A 24,727-nucleotide genomic window follows, 5' to 3' on the forward strand; every position below is an offset into this window, starting at 1 on the left:
CCCGCCCTGACCTCCCAAAGTGCTGGGATTACAGGCGTGAGTCACCGCATCTGGCCCAACATTTATTTTAATCACTAGAAAAAGAAACTCTGTATTACAGAAAAGCAACTGGGTGCAAGGTACCTCAAAATCACGACCTACCAAATGCAGCATAGGCACAGAAAAAGAACAGCTTAAATAAGCTGAACCCCTTATTGATGAAGAGTTAGAGTTAACACAGGGATTTACCAATTGAACTAAGAGATTTTAACCAGCTTATCAAAGCTAATTAAAACGGGGTTGTGATATTGAAAATATAGCAAGAGAAGAAGAGGGAAAAAGCTTACAGGAGGTCCTTGAATACTCAACTGTGTTCTGGGAAAAACGCAATGAGCTCCAGGACATAGACAAGATTATGGCTCAGAGTGAAAGGGAGAGATAAGAATTCAGAGAATAATTTGCATCAGAAAAGCACCTGACAAAAAGATCAGATGGTAGAAAGCATCTAGCACCTTTTCTTCAGCTGAGAATATCATGGTACTATTATAACAGAGGGAAAAACTGTACTGAGGAAGAGGATCATTCTGTATTTTGTGTGCTTGGATTTGACAAGGAAAATATTTATGATGAAATGCAATAGTGTAATCACAACTCTCCTCAGTTCAGATTTTGTTACTGAACCAAATGGAGGTCCACTCGCCCAGCGTAATAAGACTACGTATCTATACCATATCTAAACCAAGGCTTGCAGCAAGAGAAGGGAAAGCGTTTGTTTGTAGGGACCAAGCAAGGAGAATCAGGCAGATTATACTTAACACTTGAACTCTCAGATGGCTTATAGGTAAGGGTTTTTAAAGGTGGAGAGAGCCTGGTGGCCGGGAGTGGCAAGACTAGATTGCAGCTCTGACTCGGACAGACAAAGCAGCGTGTAGAGGCTCGCATCATGAATTTTAGCTCCAGAACAACCATAGGAATAAATTAGGAAACCTAAGAGGACTCACAGACCCTCTGAAGGAAGCAGATTGCTCCTACAGGACCCAAGAGACACCCGAAATACTATGCTGGTATCCATGGCTGAGAGACCCATAGACGGTTCACATCACAGGAATCTGTGCAGACAACCCCCATACCAGCCCAGAGCCTGGTAGACTTGCTGGGTGGCTAGATCAGAAGAGAGATAACAATCACTACAGCTCGGCTCTCAGGAAGCCACATCCATAGAAAAAGGGGGATAGTATTACATCAAGAGAACACCCCATGGGACAAAATCTGAACAGCCTTCAGCCCTAACCCTTCCCTCTGACAGAGACTACCGAAATAAGAAGGAACCAGAAAACTGTGTTGGTTTTCTGACAAAACAAGGCTCTTTAACAACCCCGCAAAAATCACACTAGCTCACCAGCAATGGATCCAAACCAAGAAGAAATCCCTGATTTACCTGAAAAAGAATTCAGGAGGTTAGTTATTAAGCTAACCAGGGAGGGACCAGAGAAAGACGAAGCCCAATACAAGGAAATCCAAAAAATGCTACAAGAAGTGAAGGGAGAAATATTCAATGAAATAGATAGCATAAATAAAAACAATAAAAACTTCAGGAAACAGACACACTTATAGAAATGCAAAATGCTCTGGAAAGTCTCAGCAATAGAATTGAATAAGCAGAAGAGAGAAATTAAGAGCTTGAAGACAAGGTCTTTGAATTAACCCAATCCAACAAAGAAAAAAGAAGAAAATATGAACAAAGCTTCCAAGACATCTGGGATTATGTTAAATGACCAAATCTAAGAATAATTGGTGTTCCTGAGGAAGAAGAGCAATCTAAAAGCTTGGAAAACATATTTGGGGGAATAACTGAGGAAAACTTCCCTGGCCTTGCTAGAGACCTAGACATCCAAATACAAGAAGCACAAAGAACACCTGGGAAATTCATCGCAAAAAGATCTTCACGTAGGCACATTGACATCAGGTTATCCAAAGTTGAGACAAAAGAAAGAATCTAAACTGTGAGACAAAAGCACCAGGTAACTGATAAAGGAAAACCTATCAGATTAACAGCAGATTTTCAGCAGAAACCCTAGAAGCTAGAAGGGATTGGGGCCCATCTTCAGCCTTCTCAAACGAAACAATTATAAGCCGAGAATTTTGTATCCAGCGAAACTAGGCATTGTGTATGAAAGATACAGTCTTTTTCAGACAAACAAATGCTGAGAGAATTCACCACTACCAAGCCACCACTACAAGAACTGCTAAAAGGAGCTCTAAATCTTAAAACAAATCCTGGGAACACATCAAAACAGAACCTCTTTAAGACATAAATCTCACAGGACCTATAAAACAAAAATACAATTTAAAAAACAAAAACAAAAAACCAAAGTACACAGGCAACAAATAAAATGACAAATGGAATGCTACCTCATATCTCAATACTAACATCGAATGTAAATGGCCTAAATGCTCCACTTAAAAGATAAGAACTGCAGAATGGGTAAGAATTCACCATCCAACTATCTGCTGCTTGAAGAGACACACCTAACACATAAGGACTCACATAAACTTAAGGTAAAGGGGTGGAAAAAGGCATTTCATGCAAGTGGACACCGAAGGCAAGCAGGAGTAGCTATTATATCAGAAAAACAAACTTGAAAGCAACAGCAGTTAAAAAAGACATAGAAGGGGCCAGGTGCAGTGGCTCATGCCTGTAATCCCAGCACTTTGGGAGGCCGAGGCAGGTAGATTGCCTGAGGTCAGGAGTTCAAGACCACCCTGGCCAACATGGTGAAACCCTGTCTCTACTAAAAATATAAAAATTAGCCAGGCGTGGTGGCGGGCACCTGTAGTCCCAGCTACTCGGGAGGCTGAGGCAGAATTGCTTGAACCCAGGAGGCAGAGGTTGCAGTGAGCCGAGATCATGCCATTGCACTCCAGCCTGGGCCACAGAGGGAGACTACGTCTCAAAAACAAAAAAAAAGACAAAGACAAAGGACATTATATAATGCTAAAAGACCTTGTCCAACAGGAAAATATCACAATCCTAAACATTTATGCACCTAACACTGGAGCTCCCAAATTTATAAAACAGTTACTAATAGACCTAAGAAATGAGACAGATACCAACACAATAATAGTGAAGGACTTCATTATTCCACTGACAGCACTGGACAGGTCATTAAGACTGAAAGTCAATGAAGAAAAAATGGATTTAAACTATACCTTGGAACAAATGGACTTAACAGATATATACAGAACATTCCATCCAACAACTGCAGAATACACATTCTATTCAACAGCACATGGAACTTTCTCCAAGACAGACCATATGATAGGCCACAAAATGAGCCTCAATAAATTTAAGAAAGTTGAAATTATATCAAGCACTCTCTCAGACCACAGTGGAATAAAACTGGAAATCAACTCCAAAAGGAGCCTTCAAAACCATGCAAATACATGGAAATTAAATAACCTGCACCTGAATGATCACTGAGTCAAAAACAAAATCAAGATGGAAATTTAAAAATTCTTTGAACTGAAGGACAATAGTGACACAACCTATCAAAACTTCTGGGATACAGCAAAGGCCACCTAAGGCCACCTTTCCTCCTAAGAGGAAAGTTCACAGCCCTAAATGCCTACATCAAAAAGACTGAAAGAGGACAAACTGACATTCTAAGGTCACACGTCAAGGAACTAGAGAAACAAGAACAAACCAAACCCAAACCCAGTAGAAGAAAGGAAATAACCAAGATCAGAGAAGAACTAAATGATATTGAAACAAACAAAAAAATACAGAAGATAAAAACAAAATGCTGGTTCCTTGAAAAGATAAATAAAATTGATAGACCATTAGTAAGATTAACCAAGAAAAAAAGAGAGAAAATTCAAATAACCTCAATAAGAAACAAAATGGGGGCAGAAATACAAAAGATCATTCAAGGCTACTATGAACACCTTTATGCATATAAACTAGAAAACCTAGATGGGATGGATAAATTCCTGGAAAGATACAAACTTCCTAGCTTAAATCAGGAAGAATTAGATACCCTGAACAGATCAATAACAAGCAGGAGATTGAAGTGGTAATTAAAAATTACCAACCAAAAAAGTCCAGGACCAGACTGATTCATAGCAGAATTCTACCAGACATTCAAAGAAGAATTGGTACCAATCCTATTGACACTATTCCACAAGACAGAGAAAGAAGGAACCCTCCCTAATTCATTCTATGAAGCCAGCATCACCCTAATACCAAAACCAGGAAAGGATACAACCAAAAAAGAAAACTACAGACTGATATCGCTGATGAACACAGATGCTAAAATTCTTAACAAAATACTAGCTAACCGAATCCAACAACATATCAAAAAGACAATCCACCATGATCAAGTGGGTTTCATACCAGGGATGGAGGGATGGTTTAACATATGCAAGTCAATAAATGTGATACACTACATAAACAGAATTAAAAACAAAAATCACATGATCATCTCAATAGATGCAGAAAAAGCATTAGACAAAATCCAGCATCTTTTTATGATTAAAACTCTCAGCAAAATCGGCATACAAGAGACATACCTCAATGTAATAAAAGCCATCTATGACAAACCCACAGCTAACATAATACTGAATGGGGAAAAGTTGAAAGCATTCCCTCTGAGAAATGAAACAAGACAAGGATGCCCTCTCTCACCACTCCTCTTCAACACAGTACTGGAAGTCCTAGCCAGAAAAGTCAGACAAGAGAAGGAAATAAAGGGTATACAAATTGGTAAAGAGGAAGTCATACTGTCACTGTTTGCTCATGATATGATTGTTTACCTCAAAAACCCTAAAGACTCCTCTAGAAAGCTCCTAGAACTGATAAAAGGATTCAGCAAAATTTCCAGATACAAAATTAATGTACACAAATCAGTAGCTCTTCTAAACACCAACAGCAACCAAACAGAGAATCAAATCAAGAACTCAACCCCTTTTACAATAGCTGCAAAAAAAATGAAGAACTTAGGAATATACCTAGCCAAGGAGGTGAAAGACCACTACAAGGAAAACTACAAAACACTGCTGAAGGAAATCATAGACAACACAAACAAATGGAAACACATCCCATGGTCATGGATGGGTAGAATCAATATTGTGAAAATGACCATACTGCCAAAAGCAATCTACAAATTCAACACAATCCCCATCAAAAAACCACCATCATTCACAGAGTTAGAGAAAACAATTCTAAAATTCATATGGAACCAAAAAAGAGCCCCATAGCCAAAGCAAGACTAAGCAAAAAGAACAAATCTGGAGGCATCATATTACCTGACTTCAAACTATACTTTAAGGCCATAGTCACCAAAACAGCATGGTACTGGTATAATAATAGGCACATAGACCAATGGAACAGAATGGAGAACCCAGAAATAAACCCAAACACTTACCGCCAACTGATCTTCGAGAAAGCAAACAAAAACATAAAGTGGGGAAAGGACACCCTTTTCAACAAATAGTGCTGGGATAATTGGCTAGCCACATGTGGGAGAATGAAACTGGATCCTCATCTCTCACCTTACACAAAAATCAACTTAAGATGGATTAAAGACTTAAATCTAAGACCTGAAACTGTAAAAATTCTAGAAGATAACATTAGAAAAACCCTTCTAGACATTGGCTTAGGCAAAGATTTCATGACCAAGAACCCAAAAGCAAATGCAATAAAAACAAAGATAAATAGCTGGGACTTAATTAAACTAAAGAGCTTTTGCACAGCAAAAGGATCAGTCAGCAGAGTAAACAGACAACCCACAGAGTGGGAGAAAATCTTCACAATCTATACATCTGACAAAGGACTAATATCCAGAATCTACAACGAACTCAAACAAATCAGTAAGAAAAAAACAATCCCATCAAAAAGTGGGCTAAGCACATGAAAAGACAATTCTCATAAGAAGATATACAAATGGCCAATGAACATATGAAAAAATGCTCAACATCACTAATGATCAGGGAAATGCAAATCAAAACCACAATATGATACCACCTTACTCCTGCAAGAATGGCCATAATCAAAAAATCAGGCCGGGCGCGGTGGCTCACGCCTGTAATCCCAGCACTTTGGGAGGCCGAGGCGGGCGGATCACGAGGTCAGGAGATCGAGACCATCCTGGCTAACACGGTGAAACCCCGTCTCTACTAAAAATACAAAAAATTAGCCGGGCGAGGTGGCGGGCACCTGTAGTCCCAGCTACTCGGGAGGCTGAGGCAGGAGAATGGCGTGAACCCCGGGGGTCGGAGCCTGCAGTGAGCCGAGATCACGCCACCGCACTCCAGCCTGGGCAACAGCGAGACTCCGTCTCAAAAAAAAAAAAAAAAAAAAAAAAAAAAATCAAAAAACAGTAGATGTTGGTGTGGATGTGGTGATCAGGTTAGACTTCTACACTGCTGGTGAGAATGTAAACTAGTACAACCACTATGGAAAACAGTGTAGAGATTCCTTAAAGAACTAAAAGTAGAACTACCATCTGATCCAGCAGTCCCACTACTGGGTATCTACCCAGAGGAAAAGAAGTCATTGTACGAAAAAGATACTTGGACAGGCATGCTTATAGCAGCACAATTTGCAATAGCAAAATCAAGGAACCAACCCAAATACCCATCAATCAACAAGTGGATAAAGAAACTGTGGAATATATATATACCATGGAATACTGCTCAGCCATAAAAAGGAATGAATTAACAGCATTCACAGTGACCTGAATGAGACTGGAGACGATTATTCTAAGTGAAGTAACTCAGGAATGGAAAACTAAACATCATAGGCTCTCATTGATATGTGGGAGCTAAGCTATGAGGATGCAAAGGCATAAGAGGGATACAATGGACTTTGGGGACTTGGGGGAAAGGTTGGGAGGGGGGTGAGGGATAAAAGACTACAAATAGGATGCAGTGTATACTGCTCAAGTGATGGGTGCACCAAAATCTCACAAATCACAACTAAAGAACTTATTCATGCAACCAAACACCACCTGTACCTCCAAAACCTATGGAAAAGTTTTAAAAATAAATAAAATAAAATAAAGGTGGGGAGGCAGAGGTTATAGGCAAAGTCATAAATTGATACATGGGGGCTACATATTGGTCTGACCTAAAAAGGAAAGACAGCTAGAAGCAGGGGGGCTGCAGGTTATAGGTGGATTTAAAGATTTTTTGATTTCTGATTGGTTAAGGAAGTGAAGCTTTATCTAAAAATTTGGGATCCGCAGAAAAGAATGTTAGTTCTGGCTCGTGGGTGTGACCTCCTCCAGGCCCCTGAGAAATGTACAATGGTCAGAGTTTAGTCTTCAGCTTCCCCTTATCTGAAGTCCATGTGCCAGCAGATCTGTTTGGTGTTGGGGTCCAGGTTTTTGAGAAACAACTCAGAGACATATGTTCAGATTTTGTCTTTGGTTCTTATAGAAAACAAAACATCTATTTTAACCTTTTTGGCTATTGTTTTAAGCTGTTATTTTGTTGTTGTTGGTTATTAAGTTGCTCATTTGCTTTTTTTTTTTTTTTTTTTTTGCCCTGAGACGTAGTTTCATCCTTGTTGCCTAGGCTGGAGTGCAGTGGCATGATCTCGGCTTACTGCAGCCTCTGCCTCCGGGGTTCAAGCAATTCTCCTACCTCAGCCTCCCAAGTAGCTGGGATTACAGGCACCTGGCACCGCACTTGGCTAATTTTTGTATTTTTAGTAGAGACAGGGTTTCAACATGTTGGCCAGTCTGGTCTCAAACTCCTGACCTCAGGTGACCCGCCTGTCTTGGTCTCCCAAAGTGCTGGGATTACAGGCCTGAGCCACCTTGCCTGCCTGCTCATTTGCTTTTTAAGGCTACTTAGGTAGGTGCCTGGAATTTTTTAATGAACCCAAGTTTTTGTTTGTTTGTTTGTTTTGTTTTTTTTGTTGTAAATTTTTGTGCTTGAGAAGAGTCCACAGGCCCCTACAGGCGGTCCCTGTTCTGTCTCAATTTGACTGGTTTCTTAAATCCAGAACTGCAGTGGAACTCCAGAGGAGATATAACACCTTTATAACTTTGATTTGTAAAGAAAACGTAGAACTAGAAGAATAGATCTGAGAAACAAACGAGGGGAGCTTTGTGATTGCCACAGCCTATGACCTTGAAAGAGTTTCCAGGCTGCAGGGCAGGGAGAGGTTGCACAGGCAAAGCCCAGCAGACTCCCTGAGTGGAGGAGACTGAGCTTCTGAGCTGAGCTTCTGGGGAGACAGGGCTGCCCAGAGTTCATAAGAAAGAGTTCCGGAGGGGAACAAGCTGCACAGAGGGGATTGCAGAGAGTGCCATGAACAGTCAGCAAAGTACTAATGAGCAAGCGCTGAGGAAACTACCTATACATGGTCCACTGTGGATGAACCTCAAAACAATTACGCTGAATGAAAGAAGATGGATTTTTTTAAAAAGAGTGCATAACTGTATACTTCCATTTATACCATTTATATAAGATTTTAGAAAAAGCAACTAATCCATAGTGCCACAAAGCTGATCAGTGATTGAAGGGGTGGGGGTCGGAGGGTGACAGGAAGGGAGGGGCATGAGGGAAAGACTGCACTTGACTACAAAGAAATTTTTGGGAGTGATGAATATGTTCACTATCTTGATTAAGGAAATATGGTTCACAGATTTTTACCTATGTCAAAACTTACTACATTGTATACTTTAAGTACATGTAGTTTATCTTGTCAGTTATACTCCAGTAAAGCTCTTTTTAAAGACTGCATTTAAAAATAATATATGTTGTGCATTCCAAATCCAAAATCTGAAATGCTCCAAAATATGAAACAAGGAAATGCTCATTGGAGTAATTTGGATGTCAGATCTTCAGATTAGGGATGCTCAACTAGTATGTCTTCTCCAATATTCAAAAAAAAAAAAAATCTGAAATTTGAAACAATTCTGGTCCCAAGCATTTTAGATAAGGGATACTCATCCTGTACAAATAAAAAACAGAGGTCAGGCTTGGTAGCTCATGCCTGTAATCCCAGTACTTTGGGAGGCCGAGGCGGGTGGATCACGAGGTGAGGAGTTCGAGACCTGCTTGACCAACATGGTGAAACCCTGTCTCTACTTAAAAAAAAAAAAAAATACAGAGTAGGCTGGGCATGGTGGCTCATGCCTGTAATCCCAGCACTTTGGGAGGCCAAGGTGGGTGGATCACCTGAGGTGTGGCATTCAAGACCAGCCTGGCCAACATGGTGAAACCCCATCTCTACCAAAAATACAAAAAAATTAGTCGGGCATGGTGGCGTGTGCCTGTAGTCCCAGCTACTCAGGAGTCTGAGGCCGGAGAACCGCTTGAACCCAGGAGGTGGAGGCTGCATTGAGCCGAGATCGTGCCACTGTACTCCAGCCTGGGCAACAGAGCGACACTCTGTCTCAAACAAAACAAAACAAAACAAAACACAGAGTAGCCTCCCTCTCAGGGTTGTTCTGAGAAAATGAATGGAGGGGAGCAAGCCCAGATAACCTCTTTGCAACTCCTTCCCAGTTCAGACTGTCTTTACCAAGATTCTTGATGTTCTAAGGTGTTTTTCAGTTTTAGAGATGTGTTGCTAGGATCTATGTGGTCAATTAATGCTCTTGATATAATTTTTTGCAATTTTGTATTTTAGGACTCATGAATCAAGCAAGCAAACATGAAAAATGGATTAAGGCTGATGCCCCAGAAGGCACTGTAAGTTTTAGAAGGCAAAGCTGGTTTCAGTCCCTGAAACTGCAGGACTAAGACTGATTTGAGTTGGATTTATGATTTTTAACAATGATTCACAGATCTGTGACTACAAAAATGTAAATCCCACCGTTCATATAAAGGTTGAAAACAACAAATTGAGAATGAATACCGGTGAACTGTTTTGGGAGGCTTTTTCAAAATTTGTACTTTGCTATTGTATTCATTTTCTACTGCTCTGTAACAAATTACCACAAATTTAGCAGCATAAAATAATACTCATTTACAGCTATGTCTAGGTTCTCTCTTCAGGGAATCACAAGGCTAGAATCAAGATTTTGGCCAGGCTGAGTTCTCATCTGGAGTCTCTGGGAAGAAATCTACTTCCAACTTCATTCAGATTATTGGGAAAATCCAGTTCCTTGTGACTGGATGACTGAGGTCTCCATTTTCTTGCTGCCTGTCAGCCAGCAATCACTCGAAGCTTCTAGAGGCCACCCACATGCCTTCTCATGTTGCCCCTCCATCTTCAAGCCAGCAGTGATGCACTGAGTTCTTCTCATGCTTTGAATATCTGACTTCTTCTGCAGCCAGCTGGAAGAATACATATCTTTAAAGGGCTCACTTGATTAGGTCAGGCCCACCCAGGATAACCTTTGTTTTGCCATATAATGTAACATTTATAGGAGTGATGGCCCATCACATTCAGTTTTCACTCCCACTCAAGGGAAGGAGATATACAAAGGCATCCATCATGCGGGGACAATTAGCTTAGAATTCTTTATAATGTAGCTCTCACATGACAGATTTTCTACTTAGCACCTTTTATGGCATCAATGTAAATTTAAGCTATAAATAAAAAACACATATGTGAAGCAGTTGCTACTGATTCTTAATATCTTTTGTGTAATTTAAGATATAGCTAATTAGGAAGAAAGAAACAGCTATTTTATAGCCTGATGTATGATAGATTTTTATAAAGGTATACTGTATAAAGATATTTTATGAATTCCATTTCTTTCAAATGTCTCTATTCCTGGAACATTTAAATTATATAATGCTGGCCAGGCACAGTGGCTCATGACTGTAATCCCAGCAGTTTGGGAGGCCAAGGTGGATGGATCACTTGAGGTCAGGAGTTTGAGACCAGCCTGGCTAACATGGTAAAACCCCATCTCTGCAAGAAATACAAAAAAAAAATTAGCTGGGTATGGTGGCTCATCCCTGTAATCCCAGCTATTTGGGAGGCTGAGGCAGGAGAATCGCTTGAACCTGGGAGGCAGAGGCTGCAGTGAGCCGAGGTCACACCACTGCACTCCAGCCTGGGCAACAGAGTGAGACTCCATCTCAAAAAAAATTAATTAAAATAAACAAATAAGGAGGGAGGAGCCAAGATGGCCGAATAGGAATAGCTCCGGTCTACAGCTCCCAGCATGAGCGATGCAGAAGACGGGTGATTTCTGCATTTCCATCTCAGGTACCCAGTTTATCTCACTAGGGAGTGCCAGCCAGTGGGCGCAGGTCAGTGGGTGCGCACACCGTGCGCGAGCCGAAGAAGGGCGAGGCATTGCCTCACTCAGGAAGCGCAAGGGGTCAGGGAGTTCCCTTTCCTAGTCAAAGAAAGGGGTGACAGACGGCACCTGGAAAATTGGGTCACTCCCACCCGAATACTGCGCTTTTCCGACGGGCTTAAAAAACGGCGCACCAGGAGATTACATCCCGCACCTGGCTCGGAGGGTCCTATGCCCACGGAGTCTCGCTCATTACTAGCGCAGCAGTCTGAGATCAAACTGCAAGGCGGCAGCGAGGCTGGGGGAGGGGTGCCCGCCATTGCCCAGGCTTGCTTAGGTAAACAAAGCAGCTGGGAAGCTCGAACTGGGTGGTGCCCACCACAGCTCAAGGAGGCCTGCCTGCCTCTGTAGGCTCCACCTCTGGGGGCAGGGCACAGACAAACAAAAAGACAGCAGTAACCTCTGCAGACTTAAATGTCCCTGTCTGACAGCTTTGAAGAGAGCAGTGGTTCTCCCAGCACGCAGCTGGAGATCTGAGAACAGGCAGACTGCGTCCTCAAGTGGGTCCCAGACCCCTGACCCCCCGAGCAGCCTAACTGGGAGGCACCCCCCAGCAGGGGCAGACTGACACCTCACACGGCCAGGTACTCCAACAGACCTGCAGCTGAAGGTCCTGTCTGTTAGAAGGAAAACTAACAAACAGAAAGGACATCCACACCAAAAACCCATCTGTATATCACCATCATCAAAGACCAAAAGTAGATAAAACCACAAAGATGGGGAAAAAACAGAGCAGAAAAACTGGAAACTCTAAAAAGCAGAGCGCCTCTCCTCCTCCAAAGGAACGCACTTCCTCACCAGCAACGGAACAAAGCTGGACGGAGAATGACTTTGACGAGCTGAGAGAAGAAGGCTTCAGACGATCAAATTACTCCGAGCTACGGGAGGATATTCAAACCAAAGGCAAAGAAGTTGAAAACTTTGAAAAAAATTTAGAAGAATGTATAACTAGAATAACCAATACAGGGAAGTGCTTAAAGGAGCTGATGGAGCTGAAAACCAAGGCTCGAGAACTACATGAAGAATGCAGAAGCCTCAGAAGCCGATGTGATCAAATGGAAGAAAGAGTATCAGCGATAGAAGATGAAATGAATGACATGAAGCAAGAAGGGAAGTTTAGAGAAAAAAGAGTAAAAAGAAACGAGCAAAGCCTCCAAGAAATGTGGGACTATGTGAAAAGACCAAATCTACGTCTGATTGGTGGACCTGAAAGTGACAGGGAGAATGGAACCAAGTTGGAAAACACTCTGCAGGATATTATCCAGGAGAACTTCCCCAATCTAGCAAGGCTAGCCAACATTCAGATTCAGGAAATACAGAGAACGCCACAAAGATACTCCTCGAGAAGAGCAACTCCAAGACACATAATTGTCAGATTCACCAAAGTTGAAATGAAGGAAAAAATGTTAAGGGCAGCCAGAGAGAAAGGTCGAGTTACCCTCAAAGGGAAGCCCATCAGAATAACAGCTGATCTCTCGGCAGAAACTCTACGAGCCAGAAGAGAGTGGGGGGCCAATATTCAACATTCTTAAAGAAAAGAATTTTCAACCCAGAATTTCATATCCATCCAAACTAAGCTTCATAAGTGAAGGAGAGATAAAATACTTGACAGACAAGCAAATGCTGAGAGATTTTGTCACCACCAGGCCTGCCCTAAAAGAGCTCCTGAAGGAAGCACTAAACATGGAAAGGCACAACCGGTACCAGCCGCTGCAAAAATCATGCCAAAATGTAAAGACCATCGAGACTAGGAAGAAACTGCATCAACTAACGAGCAAAATAACCAGCTACATCATAATGACAGGATCAAATTCACACATCACAATATTAACTTTAAATGTAAATGGACTAAATGCTCCAATTAAAAGACACAGACTGGCAAATTGGATAAAGAGTCAAGATCCATCAGTGTGCTGTATTCAGGAAACCCATCTCACATGCAGAGACACACATAGGCTCAAAATAAAAGGATGGAGGAAGATTTACCAAGCAAATGGAAATAAAAAAAAAGGCAGGGGTTGCAATCCTACTCTCTGATAAAACAGACTTTAAACCAACAAAGATCAAAAGAGACAAGGCTATTACATAATGGTAAAGGGATCAATTCAACAAGAAGAGCTAACTATCCTAAATATATATGCACCCAATACAGGAGCACCCAGATTCATAAAGCAAGTCCTGAGTGACCTACACAGAGACTTAGACTCCCACACAATAATAATGGGAGACTTTAACACCCCACTGTCAACATTAGACATATCAACGAGACAGAAAGTCAACAAGGATACCCAGGAATTGAACTCAGCTCTGCACCAAGCAGACGTAATAGACATCTACAGAACTCTCCACCCCAAATCAACAGAATATACATTTTTTTCAGCACCACACCACACCTATTCCAAAATTGACCACATACTTGGAAGTAAAGCTCTCCTCAGCAAATGTAAAAGAACAGAAATTATAACAAACTGTCTCTCAGATCACAGTGCAATCAAGCTAGAACTCAGGATTAAGAATCTCACTCAAAACCGCTCAACTACATGGAAACTGAACAACCTGCTCCTGAATGACTACTGGGTACATAATGAAATGAAGGCAGAAATAAAGATGTTCTTTGAAACCAATGAGAACCAAGACACAACATACCAGAATCTCTGGGATGCATTCAAAGCAGTGTGTAGAGGGAAATTTATAGCACTAAATGCCCACAAGAGAAAGCAGGAAAGATCCAAAATTGACACCCTAACATCACAATTAAAAGAACTAGAAAAGCAAGAGCAAACACATTCAAAAGCTAGCAGAAGGCAAGAAATAACTAAAATCAGAGCAGAACTGAAGGAAATAGGGACATAAAAAACCCTTCAAAAAATTAATGAATCCAGGAGCTGGTTTTTTGAAAGGATCAGCAAAATTGATAGACCGCTAGCAAGACTAATAAAGAAAAAAGAGAAGAATCAAATAGACGCAATAAAAAATGATAAAGGGGATATCACCACCGATCCCACAGAAATACAAACTACCATCAGAGAATACTATAAACACCTCTATGCAAATAAACTAGAAAATCTAGAAGAAATGGATAAATTCCTTGACACATACACTCTCCCAAGACTAAACCAGGAAGAAGTTGAATCTCTGAATAGACCAATAACAGGAGCTGAAATTGTGGCAATAATCAATAGCTTACCAACCAAAAAGAGTCCAGGACCAGATGGATTCACAGCCGAATTCTACCAGAGGTACAAGGAGGAACTGGTACCATTCCTTCTGAAACTATTCCAACCAATAGAAAAAGAGGGAATCCTCCCTAACTCATTTTATGAGGCCAGCATCATCCTGATACCAAAGCTGGGCAGAGACACAACCAAAAAAGAGAATTTTAGACCAATATCCTTGATGAACATTGATGTAAAATTCTCAATAAAATACTGGCAAACCGAATGCAGCAGCACATCAAAAAGCTTATCCACCATGATCAAGTGGGCTTCATCCCTGGGATGCAAGGCTGGTTCAATATACGCAAATCAATAAATGTAATCCAGCATATAAACAGAACCAAAGACAAAAACCACATGATTATCTCAATAGATGCAGAAAAGGCCTTTGACAAAATTCAACAACCTTTCATGCTAAAAACTCTCAATAAATTAGGTATTGATGGGGCGTATCTCAAAATAATAAGAGCTATCTATGACAAACCCACAGCCAATATCATACTGAATGGGCAAAAACTGGAAGCATTCCCTTTGAAAACTGGCACAAGACAGGGATGCCCTCTCTCACCACTCCTATTCAACATAGTGTTGGAAGTTCTGGCCAGGGCAATTAGGCAGGAGAAGGAAATAATGGGTATTCAATTAGGAAAAGAGGAAGTCAAATTGTCCCTGTTTGCAGATGACATGATGGTATATCTAGAATACCCCATTGTCTCAGCCCAAAATCTCCTTAAGCTGATAAGCAACTTCAGCAAAGTCTCAGGATACAAAATCAATGTACAAAAATCACAAGCATTCTTATACACCAACAACAGACAAACAGAGAGCCAAATCATGAGTGAACTCCCATTCACAGTTGCTTCAAAGAGAATAAAATACCTAGGAATCCAACTTACAAGGAATGTGAAGGACCTCTTCAAGGAGAACTACAAACCACTGCTCAATGAAATAAAAGAGGATACAAACAAATGGAAGAACATTCCATGCTCATGGGTAGGAAGAATCAATATGGTGAAAATGGCCATACTGCCCAAGGTAATCTACAGATTCAATGCCATCCCCATCAAGCTACCAATGACTTTCTTCACAGAATTGGAAAAAACTACTTTAAAGTTCATATGGAACCAAAAAAGAGCCTGCATTGCCAAGTCGATCCTAAGCCAAAAGAACAAAGCTGGAGGCATCACACTACCTGACTTCAAACTATACTACAAGGCTACAGTAACAAAAACAGCATGGTACTGGTACCAAAACAGAGATATAGATCAATGGAACAGAACAGAGCCCTCAGAAATAACGCCGCATATCTACAACTATCTGATCTTTGACAAACCTGAGAAAAACAAGCAATGGGGAAAGGATTCCCTATTTAATAAATGGTGCTGGGAAAACTGGCTAGCCATATGTAGAAAGCTGAAACTGGATCCCTTCCTTACACCTTATACAAAAATCAATTCAAGATGGATTAAAGACTTAAACGTTAGACCTAAAACCATAAAAAGCCTAGAAGAAAACGTAGGCAATACCATTCAGGACATAGGCATGGGCAAGGACTTCATGTCTAAAACACCAAAAGCAATGGCAACAAAAGCCAAAATTGACAAATGGGATCTAATTAAACTCAAGAGCTTCTGCACAGCAAAAGAAACTACTATCAGAGTGAACAGGCAACCTGCAAAATGGGAGAAAATTTTCGCAACCTACTCATCTGACAAAGGGCTAATATCCAGAATCTACAATGAACTCCAACAAATTTACAAGAGAAAAACAAACAACCCCATCAAAAAGTGGGCGAAGGACATGAACAGACACTTCTCAAAAGAAGACATTTATGCAGCCAAAAAACACATGAAAAAATGCTCACTGTCACTGGCCATCAGAGAAATGCAAATCAAAACCACAATGAGATACCATCTCACACCAGTTAGAATGGCAATCATTAAAAAATCAGGAAACAACAGGTGCTGGAGAGGATATGGAGAAATAGGAACACTTTTACACTGTTGGTGGGACTGTAAACTAGTTCAACCATTGTGGAAGTCAGTGTGGCGATTCCTCAGGGATCTAGAACTAGAAATACCATTTGACCCAGCCATCCCATTACTGGGTATATACCCAAAGGACTGTATATCATGCTGCTATAAAGACACATGCACACGTATGTTTATTGCGGCATTATTCACAATAGCAAAGACTTGGAACCAACCCAAATGTCCAACAATGATAGACTGGATTAAGAAAATGTGGCACATATACACCATGGAATACTATGCAGCCATAAAAAATGATGAGTTCATGTCCTTTGTAGGGACATGGATGAAATTGGAAATCATCATTCTCAGTAAACTATGGCAAGAACAAAAAACCAAACACCGCATATTCTCACTCATAGGTGGGAAGTGAACAATGAGAACACATGGACACAGGAAGGGGAACATCACACTCTGGGGACTGTTGTGGGGTGGGGGGGGAGAGAGAGCATTGGGAGATATACCTAAAGTATAATAATGATAAAGAAAAATAAATAAATAAACAAATAAGTTATATAACACTATAACTATACTATAAGACCAGACCTATCTCTTGGTGATGTAGTTTGGATATCTGTCCCCCAAAATCTCATGATGAAATGCAATCCCCAGTGTTGGAGGTGGGGCCTGATTGGATCATGTGGGCAGATTTCTCATTAATTGTTACCACCACCTTCTTGGTTCTGTCCTCATGATAGTGAGTTCTTGCAAGATCTGACTGTTTAAAAGTGTGAGTATCTTCCCCCTCTCTCTCGCCATGTGATGTGCCTGCTCCCACTTTGCCTTCTGCCATGAGTAAAAGCTCTCTAAGGCCTCCCCCAGAAGCCAAGCAGATGCCCGTGTGATGCTTGCACAGCCTGCAGAACCAATTAAACCTCGTGAGTCAATTAAACCTCTTTTCTTTATAAATCACCCAGCCTCAGGTATTCCTTTATAGCAAAACAAGAATGGCCTAAATCTCTTGGATTGTATTTTTTATGATTAAGATGAGTCAATTCTTTTTTTTTTTTTTTTTTTTTTTTGAGACAGGGTCTTGCTCTGCCACTCAGGCTGGAGTGCAGTGGCACAATCTTGGCTCACTGCAACCTCTGCCTCCGAGGTTCAAGCGATTCCCATGCCTCAGCCACCAGAGTAGCTAGCATTACAGGTGCACGCTACCATGCCCAGCTAATTTTTGTATTTTTACTAGAGATGGGTTTCACCATGTTGGCCAGGCTGGTCTTGAACTGCTGGCCTCATGTGATCTGCCTGCCTCAGCCTCCCAAAGTGCTGGGATTACAGGTGTGAGCCACTGCACCGGGCCAGGAGAAGTCCATCTTTAAACACTAATTTTTAATAAACCTTTCCAAATATTATTATTTATGATGATCTTTTTCTTTTTTTCAGACAAGGTCTCACTCTGTTGCCCAGGCTGGAGTGCAGCGGCATGATCATAGCTCACTGAAGCCTTAAACTCCTGGCCTCAGGCATCCTCCTGCCTCAGCCTCCTGAGTTGCTGGGATTACAGGTAGGCGCCACCATGCCTGCTCTAATTTTTTAATTTTTTATAGAGATGGGTCTTACTATGTTCATCAGGTCTCGAACTCCTGGCCTCCAGTTGTCCTTCTGCCTTGGCCTCCCAAAGTGCTGTGATTATAGACATGAACCACTGTGCCCAGCCTCCTTTTCATTAATATTCCATTTCTTTAGAGTTCTGTTTTTAACTTCTTATTTATGAAACAAAAGTCAGCTTTGTAGAATATCTCAGAGTCTCCTTTTAGTTCACCCTTCATGAAATCAGAATGTATACAAGTCTGAAAGATACTCACACATTGGTATATTTGGTATGGTTGTAGTGTGTTATACTATTAAGTAGAGGAAACTGTGTGGCAGTGAGGCAATTTTGATAATCTTTTTTCACCCTCATGCAATTATATAAACATTTTCATGACTAAAAATAAATTAGCCAACCACAGCCAGAAAAGTCATAAGCATAACAGCAGTCAACTATATTTAAAGCTATTAATGGAATTGTACATATTTGGATCATATTGTTAAGTCCCAGACAAAAAGAAAAAGCTGCCATATTTTACTCTCTTGGACACAGGCCTATGAATATGAAATGCTTAAGGGCTAAAGACCTAACTAATATCTTTAATGTTTTGAGTAGTTTGCATTGAAAACTTAAAAGATTTCTCTACCTGTATACCTATTCTTGGTCTCCTTTCATAGCTCACTTTTTCTACTCCTTTTCTTCATTTATGTAGCTGTAAAATTTGTCTCCCCAGAATGAATGAATGTGTCTTCTGTTCTTGTTTAAGAGAGGATGTTACTCAAAGAGCTTTGGAGCAAGCTCTGAATGTAAAGCAACCTGCTAGGTTTCTGGAGAACATAACAGAGTGTGTTTCTTACCGGGGTCTTCCCAGTGCAGGTGTCATTCCTTTAGAAAGCAATTGCCTCTTTCAAAAGTTCCACCAGTGGTGTGCATGAAGCACTTAGGGATCAGATTTTTGAAAACATCTTTAATGCAGCTGCCAGAATTCCAAATTTAGGTTAAAATCATACTCTTATGTCATCTTATGTCTCTTGGCTATGGTTCTAAAACTTCCCACTCAAATGATTCTGTTGCCTGTGTGCGCACTCCTAGGAACCTTTCCACAGCTAAGTAATATTACCTTATTTCAAAAACTTTCAAGTCAACCTCAGTGGGGGAGAATTACTAAAAGCATTTAGCTAATACAAGGTAGCCTATAATAATACTTTGTACAATCTTTTTAAAACTTTTCAAAATAACGATGCTTTATCTTAAGTTTTTAATCCTTATTTGAAACTTGTGGGATACAAAAAGAGAATTAACTCCACGTGAGAGATAAGTAATTGAGGAAATAGAAAGGTTAAAAGGCTGATCTGATATTGCTGACACAGCTTGTTTGCGGCAGTCAGAACAGAGTTGTACTTTGTCTTGGACTGTGTCAACATCAGTGTTACATAATATCAAATAATGGTAAAAACTCACAGATGTGCTCACTTCGGCAGCACATATACTAAAACCCACGGATTAAAGCTTATTAAAAACCAATATGTAGATATGCAACTAATAACCCATACTTCCTAGCATAAAATTGAGGGAGCATCTTTTTTGGCATAGCGTAGTTTAAGAATTCCTCCATTGTGCAAATTTGATTAAGGAGATATCTTTCTGAGACATTGCATGGACATTCTTTCTATTCAGATAGTTCTTGTTTCTATTTAATTTGCCCCTGACTAAGTCAAATGTTGAGATAAGTCCAGAGTTAATTGGCGGCATTTAGTTCTCTTTTGTTATTAAATGTCTGGAAACCACAGAAAAGCCACATTTCCTTTGAAAATATTAATATATGTCTGTATTCTTTATAAAGCCTTAAAAAGTGTCACAGATCCTTAAAGTTATTGCCCTGGCTCAAACTCTTAGTTTGACATATGGCCATCTCTGCTTTCTTTTTCCTTTCTAAAGAAAAATTTCTTAATTTCTTGTCAAAAAAGTCTCATCTCTCAGGGTTGTTTCATATAACTGTAGATTTTATAATCTCATCAAAACTACTGGTTTGATTAAATTTAGGCAGAAATTTTGTGTAGTCACTACTTGATTTGGCTTCTTTTTTTTTTTTTTTTTTGGAGACGGAGTCTTGCTCTGTCGCCAAGGCTGGAATGCAGTGGAGTGATCTAGGCTCATTGCAACCTCCGCCTCTCAGGTTCAAGCGAGTACCCTGCCTCAGCCTCCTGAGTAGCTGGGATTACAGGCACCCACCACCACACCTGGCTAATTTTTGTATTTTTAGTAGAGATGGGGTTTCACCATGTTGGCCAGGCTGGTCTTGAGTTCCTGACCTATGATCCACCCACCTTGGCCTTTCAAAGTGCTAGGATTACAGGTGTGAGCCACTGCTCCTGGCCTGGCTTCTTTTTTAAATCATGATATTTAGACAGAAGAACTACTGATGTGTTTGGAAATATTTGTAGTTGGAATAAGAATCAGAAGATGGTTTGTTGCTTGTTTACATTGTTATTGAGATTCAGCTAGTAAACATACTTGCAACAAATGAAGAAAATTTGCCAAGTTCTTGATTTTTTGTTCTTCCTGCTTGAGGCTGAAGGTCACGCTGCTTGGTCTTCGCTGCTGTATGTTGACTTTTCCACTGTTAATTCTGAGGCTCCTTTAGATGACGTTATGTTGTCAAGCTCTGTAACACGGTTTCCTTCCCTATCATAGCCAAACCAACGTGGAGGGTCATTAGAGTTGTATTCCTGCTGCTGAACTTTAGATGACATTCTTTGAGCTGCCTTCCTGTAATAACAGTGCTTAGCATTAGCTAGTTGCAGAAGTAATCCCTAGTGCAAAATTTTCAAACTCAACCAAATTTGGAGTTAGAGAATTCACTGTCACAATTTGAATTCACATGAGACCTCTCTTGCCTTGCTGAGAGTGAGGATATGGGTAAGTGTACAAATAAACAGGGTCCCAAAGCCTCAGTAGCTCTGATTCAGCCAGTTCAGAAATTAACAGATACAGTGAATGGGTAAGGAAACTACACTTCGCCATGGAAGAGGAACACTGAGGCCTCTATTTATTTATACTGCTTTAAGTAAGCCCCTTCCTTGGTATTTCTAGTTTATCTGATGAGGGAGTAACCTAACCAGCCTACCTGTGAAGGCTGACCATGCACCAGGCCAGGAGCTCTTAACCCAGAGTTCACAGGTCCCTTTTGACTACATGGATGAACTCCCTGAACCCAGGGAGGTCCATGAACTCCCTGAAAGTTCATGCAGTTTTGTCTGTAATACACATTTTTATGAGAAGGTTTGTGACTCAAAGGTGTCCATGACCAAAATGATTAAAAAATACTGTTATAGTCTGTCTTAGCAGGAAACAAGAAAGTAAAGAATGCATCAGAAAAAAAGTACGTCTAACTTGAAAACAAAGCCATTTTGAGGACAGAAGGAAGAATTTCCTTTCCTAGAAAGTTGGTTTGAATCACGAGATTAGTACTAAAAAGGAGATGAGTAATTGACCACTTCTGTAGGATTAGAAATGAGTAACTATGATGTTTACCCATGAAGGCACTACCTTCCCCACTCTTGCTATATGTTACATTGAGTTATTAATTGCAAAAGTCTGGAAACTGAGTCATTGATATGGAGCTGGCATTACCATACACTTCGAGTTAAGTTTGTGCTGATTGGCCATATGAGTTCAGGTAAGGCAATGAAATAGGAAGAAAAAAAACCAACAACACAGAGATACCAGTTTAAAATGCTGTTTCAGTTAAATCAAACTTTAGATGTATTAAAATAATTGTAACCAAACTCAACAGGGAGGTAACCAAAGCATTGCTAATTCTGCCTCTAAGCACATTGCTTTTTAGCTTATTATTTGCTCTCACACAAAACTTCTACAAACTTAAAAAACAAATTGAGTAAAAGCAATTATCATATACTAATTCCTAGTTTGGAGCCACCAATCCCTATGGACTAAAACTTGACAAACAAGTTTATTCTCTTCAGAGAAATATTTATTCTCAGTTTTGAAAATGGTAAGTTTATTGTCAAAGATAATGTTTTGCATTCTGTTAATTTTTTTATCTTTTTTTAAGGTGCTAGCCTGCATTTTAAACCTCTTATATAATCTTTATATATCCTCAAAGTAGAACATTACTATGCAAAAGTAGTGGGTTTATATCTTTTGCTTTTCCCATATTATTCTCCTAATGATATTTCTCCCTTTTCAATTCTATGAAGGTGAGATTATCATATCTTTCAACACATTTTCTGAACATTTTTCCCCCTAAGACTTACTGAAATATAATACCAAATGTTGAGGCATATAACATTAGCACCATCAGTTTCATGTGGGTAAACAGTGTCCTAAACAGCAAGGCTCCATTGTTACCCTTCACCCATCTCTATCAGTCTAAACATTATCCATTTTTCAAAACTCCAAACCAATCCAGCCTCCTTGGAAATGGCTCAAACCCAGTCTTCTCCTCCTCTAAACATCTACAGGAAGTTGATCATAGAATTAATTTATTTCTATTACATAGCTTCAGGGCATTAATTATTTATAATTTTAAACTTTGTTATTTTCCTTTTGTTTAAGAAGGTAGTAAGTTACTTAAGAGTTTATTACATTTCTTTGCATCTCCCTGAAACTCATCATGAATAGCTCAAACGAGAGATTTCAGCAGCTTACACCAAGAAGGGAAGTCCTTTAACCCTCTTGGCTTCTGCTGGTTTGCTGGTCTAGAAGGGGCATTCTTATGTTCCTATTTCCAACACCCTCCTGCCCCCTGCCTCCCAAACACCAGAGTTCTGGACACACACTGCAGTTCACAGTTGTTCATAATCATTCAATGCCACTGATGTTCACTGTAGTACAAGAGTAGCACAGTTAGAGGCAACAATGATCTTGACCTATAGGAAAAGGAAATGCTTGTTTTAGGGAGTAAAAGATTTGCAAATCCTAATTCACCAAGTTACATCTTACCTTTAATGTCAAAAGAGCAACAGTTTTTACGGTTCTAGATAACGGGTAAGAGGATAAGTACTACTAATGCTAAGTCTGGGAAAGTGTAAATATTGAGTCCTATGGTTGCTCAGTCAGCTACAAGCCAGGGTAAATTAGATGGTAATTGTGATATAAAACAATTAGCAAGTAGTAGGGGTTTGAGAAAATAACAAGAAAAAGGAAGGTGAGAATGCTGACTCCTTAATATAAGGAAAATAGTGAGTGAACAGGGAGACTACTCATTTAATGCAGTGTGATCGGACAGAATCGAAATGAGCTGCATGTTGAACCCCAGCCATGGGTGAAGTGCCCACTGGGATAAGCATTTCTTTAATGTGCTCATTCCTTAATCCCTGTCCCCCTTACCCTAGCTCTGCTCTCCAGTCCACCCACAGACAGCTTTAGTGAAACCAAACATCAGTGGGTCCCCTGACTATTGGAAGTGATGCTTACTGACTGGAGGGGAGCAAAGGATCAGATCTCAGACCCACTCTCCTTCCAGACTCAAGTTCTGGGAGGTTAAGGCTTCCTCCACCTGGTGTGTCTTTAGGGCCTGTTTTAGTCTGAAGTGCTTTCACAGCAAGGGTGATCCTAGGGAAAAACAGAAAATATGAATCTGTCCTGGAGCAAATCTAGGATTATTTTTAGAGAGCTATGGATACTAGTATAGACTATTCCCTATTCCACTTCTTTCCTGCCCTTCAGAAAATCTTTAGCCATGACTAGCTGTCCTCACCACCTTTGACATCCTCACACGGACTGACTATCCTAAGACCCAGGACCTTGCCAAGAGAAGAGATCGGCAAGTGACTGCCAGAAGGTTTTTCTGAGTTCTTTATCATAGCATCCTATGTAGCTGTGTGTTTGCACACATGCACCTTTTTAAAAAAAAAAAAAATTTAGATTCAGGGTGTACATGTGCAGGTTTGTTATGTGGGTATATTACATAATGCTGGGGTTTGGGCTGCTATTGAATCCATCAGCCAAATAGTGAACATAATGCCCAGTAGGTACTTTGTTAACCCTCACCATCCTCCCTGCCTCCCCACATTTGGAGTTCCCGGTGTTTATTGTTTCCATCTTTATGTCCAAGTGGTTAGCTCCCACTTTTAAGTGAGAACATGCAGTATTTGGTTTTCTGTTTCTCTGTTAATTCACTTAGGATAATGGCATCCAGCTGCATCCATGTTGCTGCAAAGGACATGATTTCATTATTTTTTATGACTGTGTAGCATCCCATGGTCTGAATGTACCACCTCATGGTCTGAATGTACCACATTTTCTTCATCCAATCCACCACTGACAGGCACTTAGGTTGATCCCATGACTTTGCTATTGTGAATGATGCTGCAATAAACATACAACTGCAGGTGTCTTTTTGATAGAATTATTTCTTTTCCTTTGGGTAGATACCCAGTAGTGGGATTACTGGATGAAACGGTAGTTCTATTTTAGTTCTTTGAGAAGTTTTTGTACTGCTTTCCATTTTGCCTGACCTAATTTACATTCCCATCACAGTGTAAAAGCATTCCCTTTTTTCCACATCCTCACCAGCATCTGTTATTTTTTGACTTTTTAATAACAGCCATTCTGATTGGTGCGAGATGATAACTTCATTGTGATGGTAATTTTGCATTTCTCTGATGATTAGTGATGTTGAGCATTTTTTCATATGTTTGTCGGCCACTTGTATGTCTTCTTTTGAGAGGTGTC

General features: G+C 40.3%; 2 protein-coding genes across 33 annotated transcripts in view; one reads left to right on the plus strand and one right to left on the minus strand.

The window, feature by feature from the left end:
- The window catches only part of FAM185A (family with sequence similarity 185 member A), a 191,567-nt gene that overhangs the window by 58,142 nt on the left and 108,698 nt on the right, over window positions 1–24,727 (plus strand). For 4 of the 11 annotated variants that reach the window (XM_054559639.2, XM_054559640.2, XM_063726109.1 and 1 more), the window contains exons 8-9: window positions 9,623–9,684; window positions 17,881–18,001. In XM_054559639.2, the coding sequence (XP_054415614.1) occupies window positions 9,623–9,684; window positions 17,881–17,946 (128 nt within the window). In that variant the 3' untranslated portion in view covers window positions 17,947–18,001. Of the gene's footprint in view, window positions 1–9,622; window positions 10,561–17,192; window positions 17,467–17,880; window positions 18,002–24,727 lie in introns of those variants that run through there. The other 7 variants (XM_054559636.1, XM_054559642.2, XM_054559643.2 and 4 more) reach the window with 5 other exon arrangements.
- The window catches only part of FBXL13 (F-box and leucine rich repeat protein 13), a 277,460-nt gene continuing 271,727 nt past the window's right edge, over window positions 18,995–24,727 (minus strand). For 10 of the 22 annotated variants that reach the window (XM_054559623.2, XM_054559619.2, XM_054559621.2 and 7 more), the window contains one exon: window positions 18,995–20,797. In XM_054559623.2, the coding sequence (XP_054415598.1) occupies window positions 20,608–20,797 (190 nt within the window). In that variant the 3' untranslated portion in view covers window positions 18,995–20,607. Of the gene's footprint in view, window positions 20,798–22,523; window positions 22,921–23,467; window positions 23,606–24,727 lie in introns of those variants that run through there. The other 12 variants (XM_054559618.2, XM_054559615.2, XM_054559612.2 and 9 more) reach the window with 3 other exon arrangements.

This window comes from Pongo abelii, chromosome 6 (assembly GCF_028885655.2).
Source record: "Pongo abelii isolate AG06213 chromosome 6, NHGRI_mPonAbe1-v2.0_pri, whole genome shotgun sequence".
Taxonomy (NCBI): domain Eukaryota; kingdom Metazoa; phylum Chordata; class Mammalia; order Primates; family Hominidae; genus Pongo; species Pongo abelii.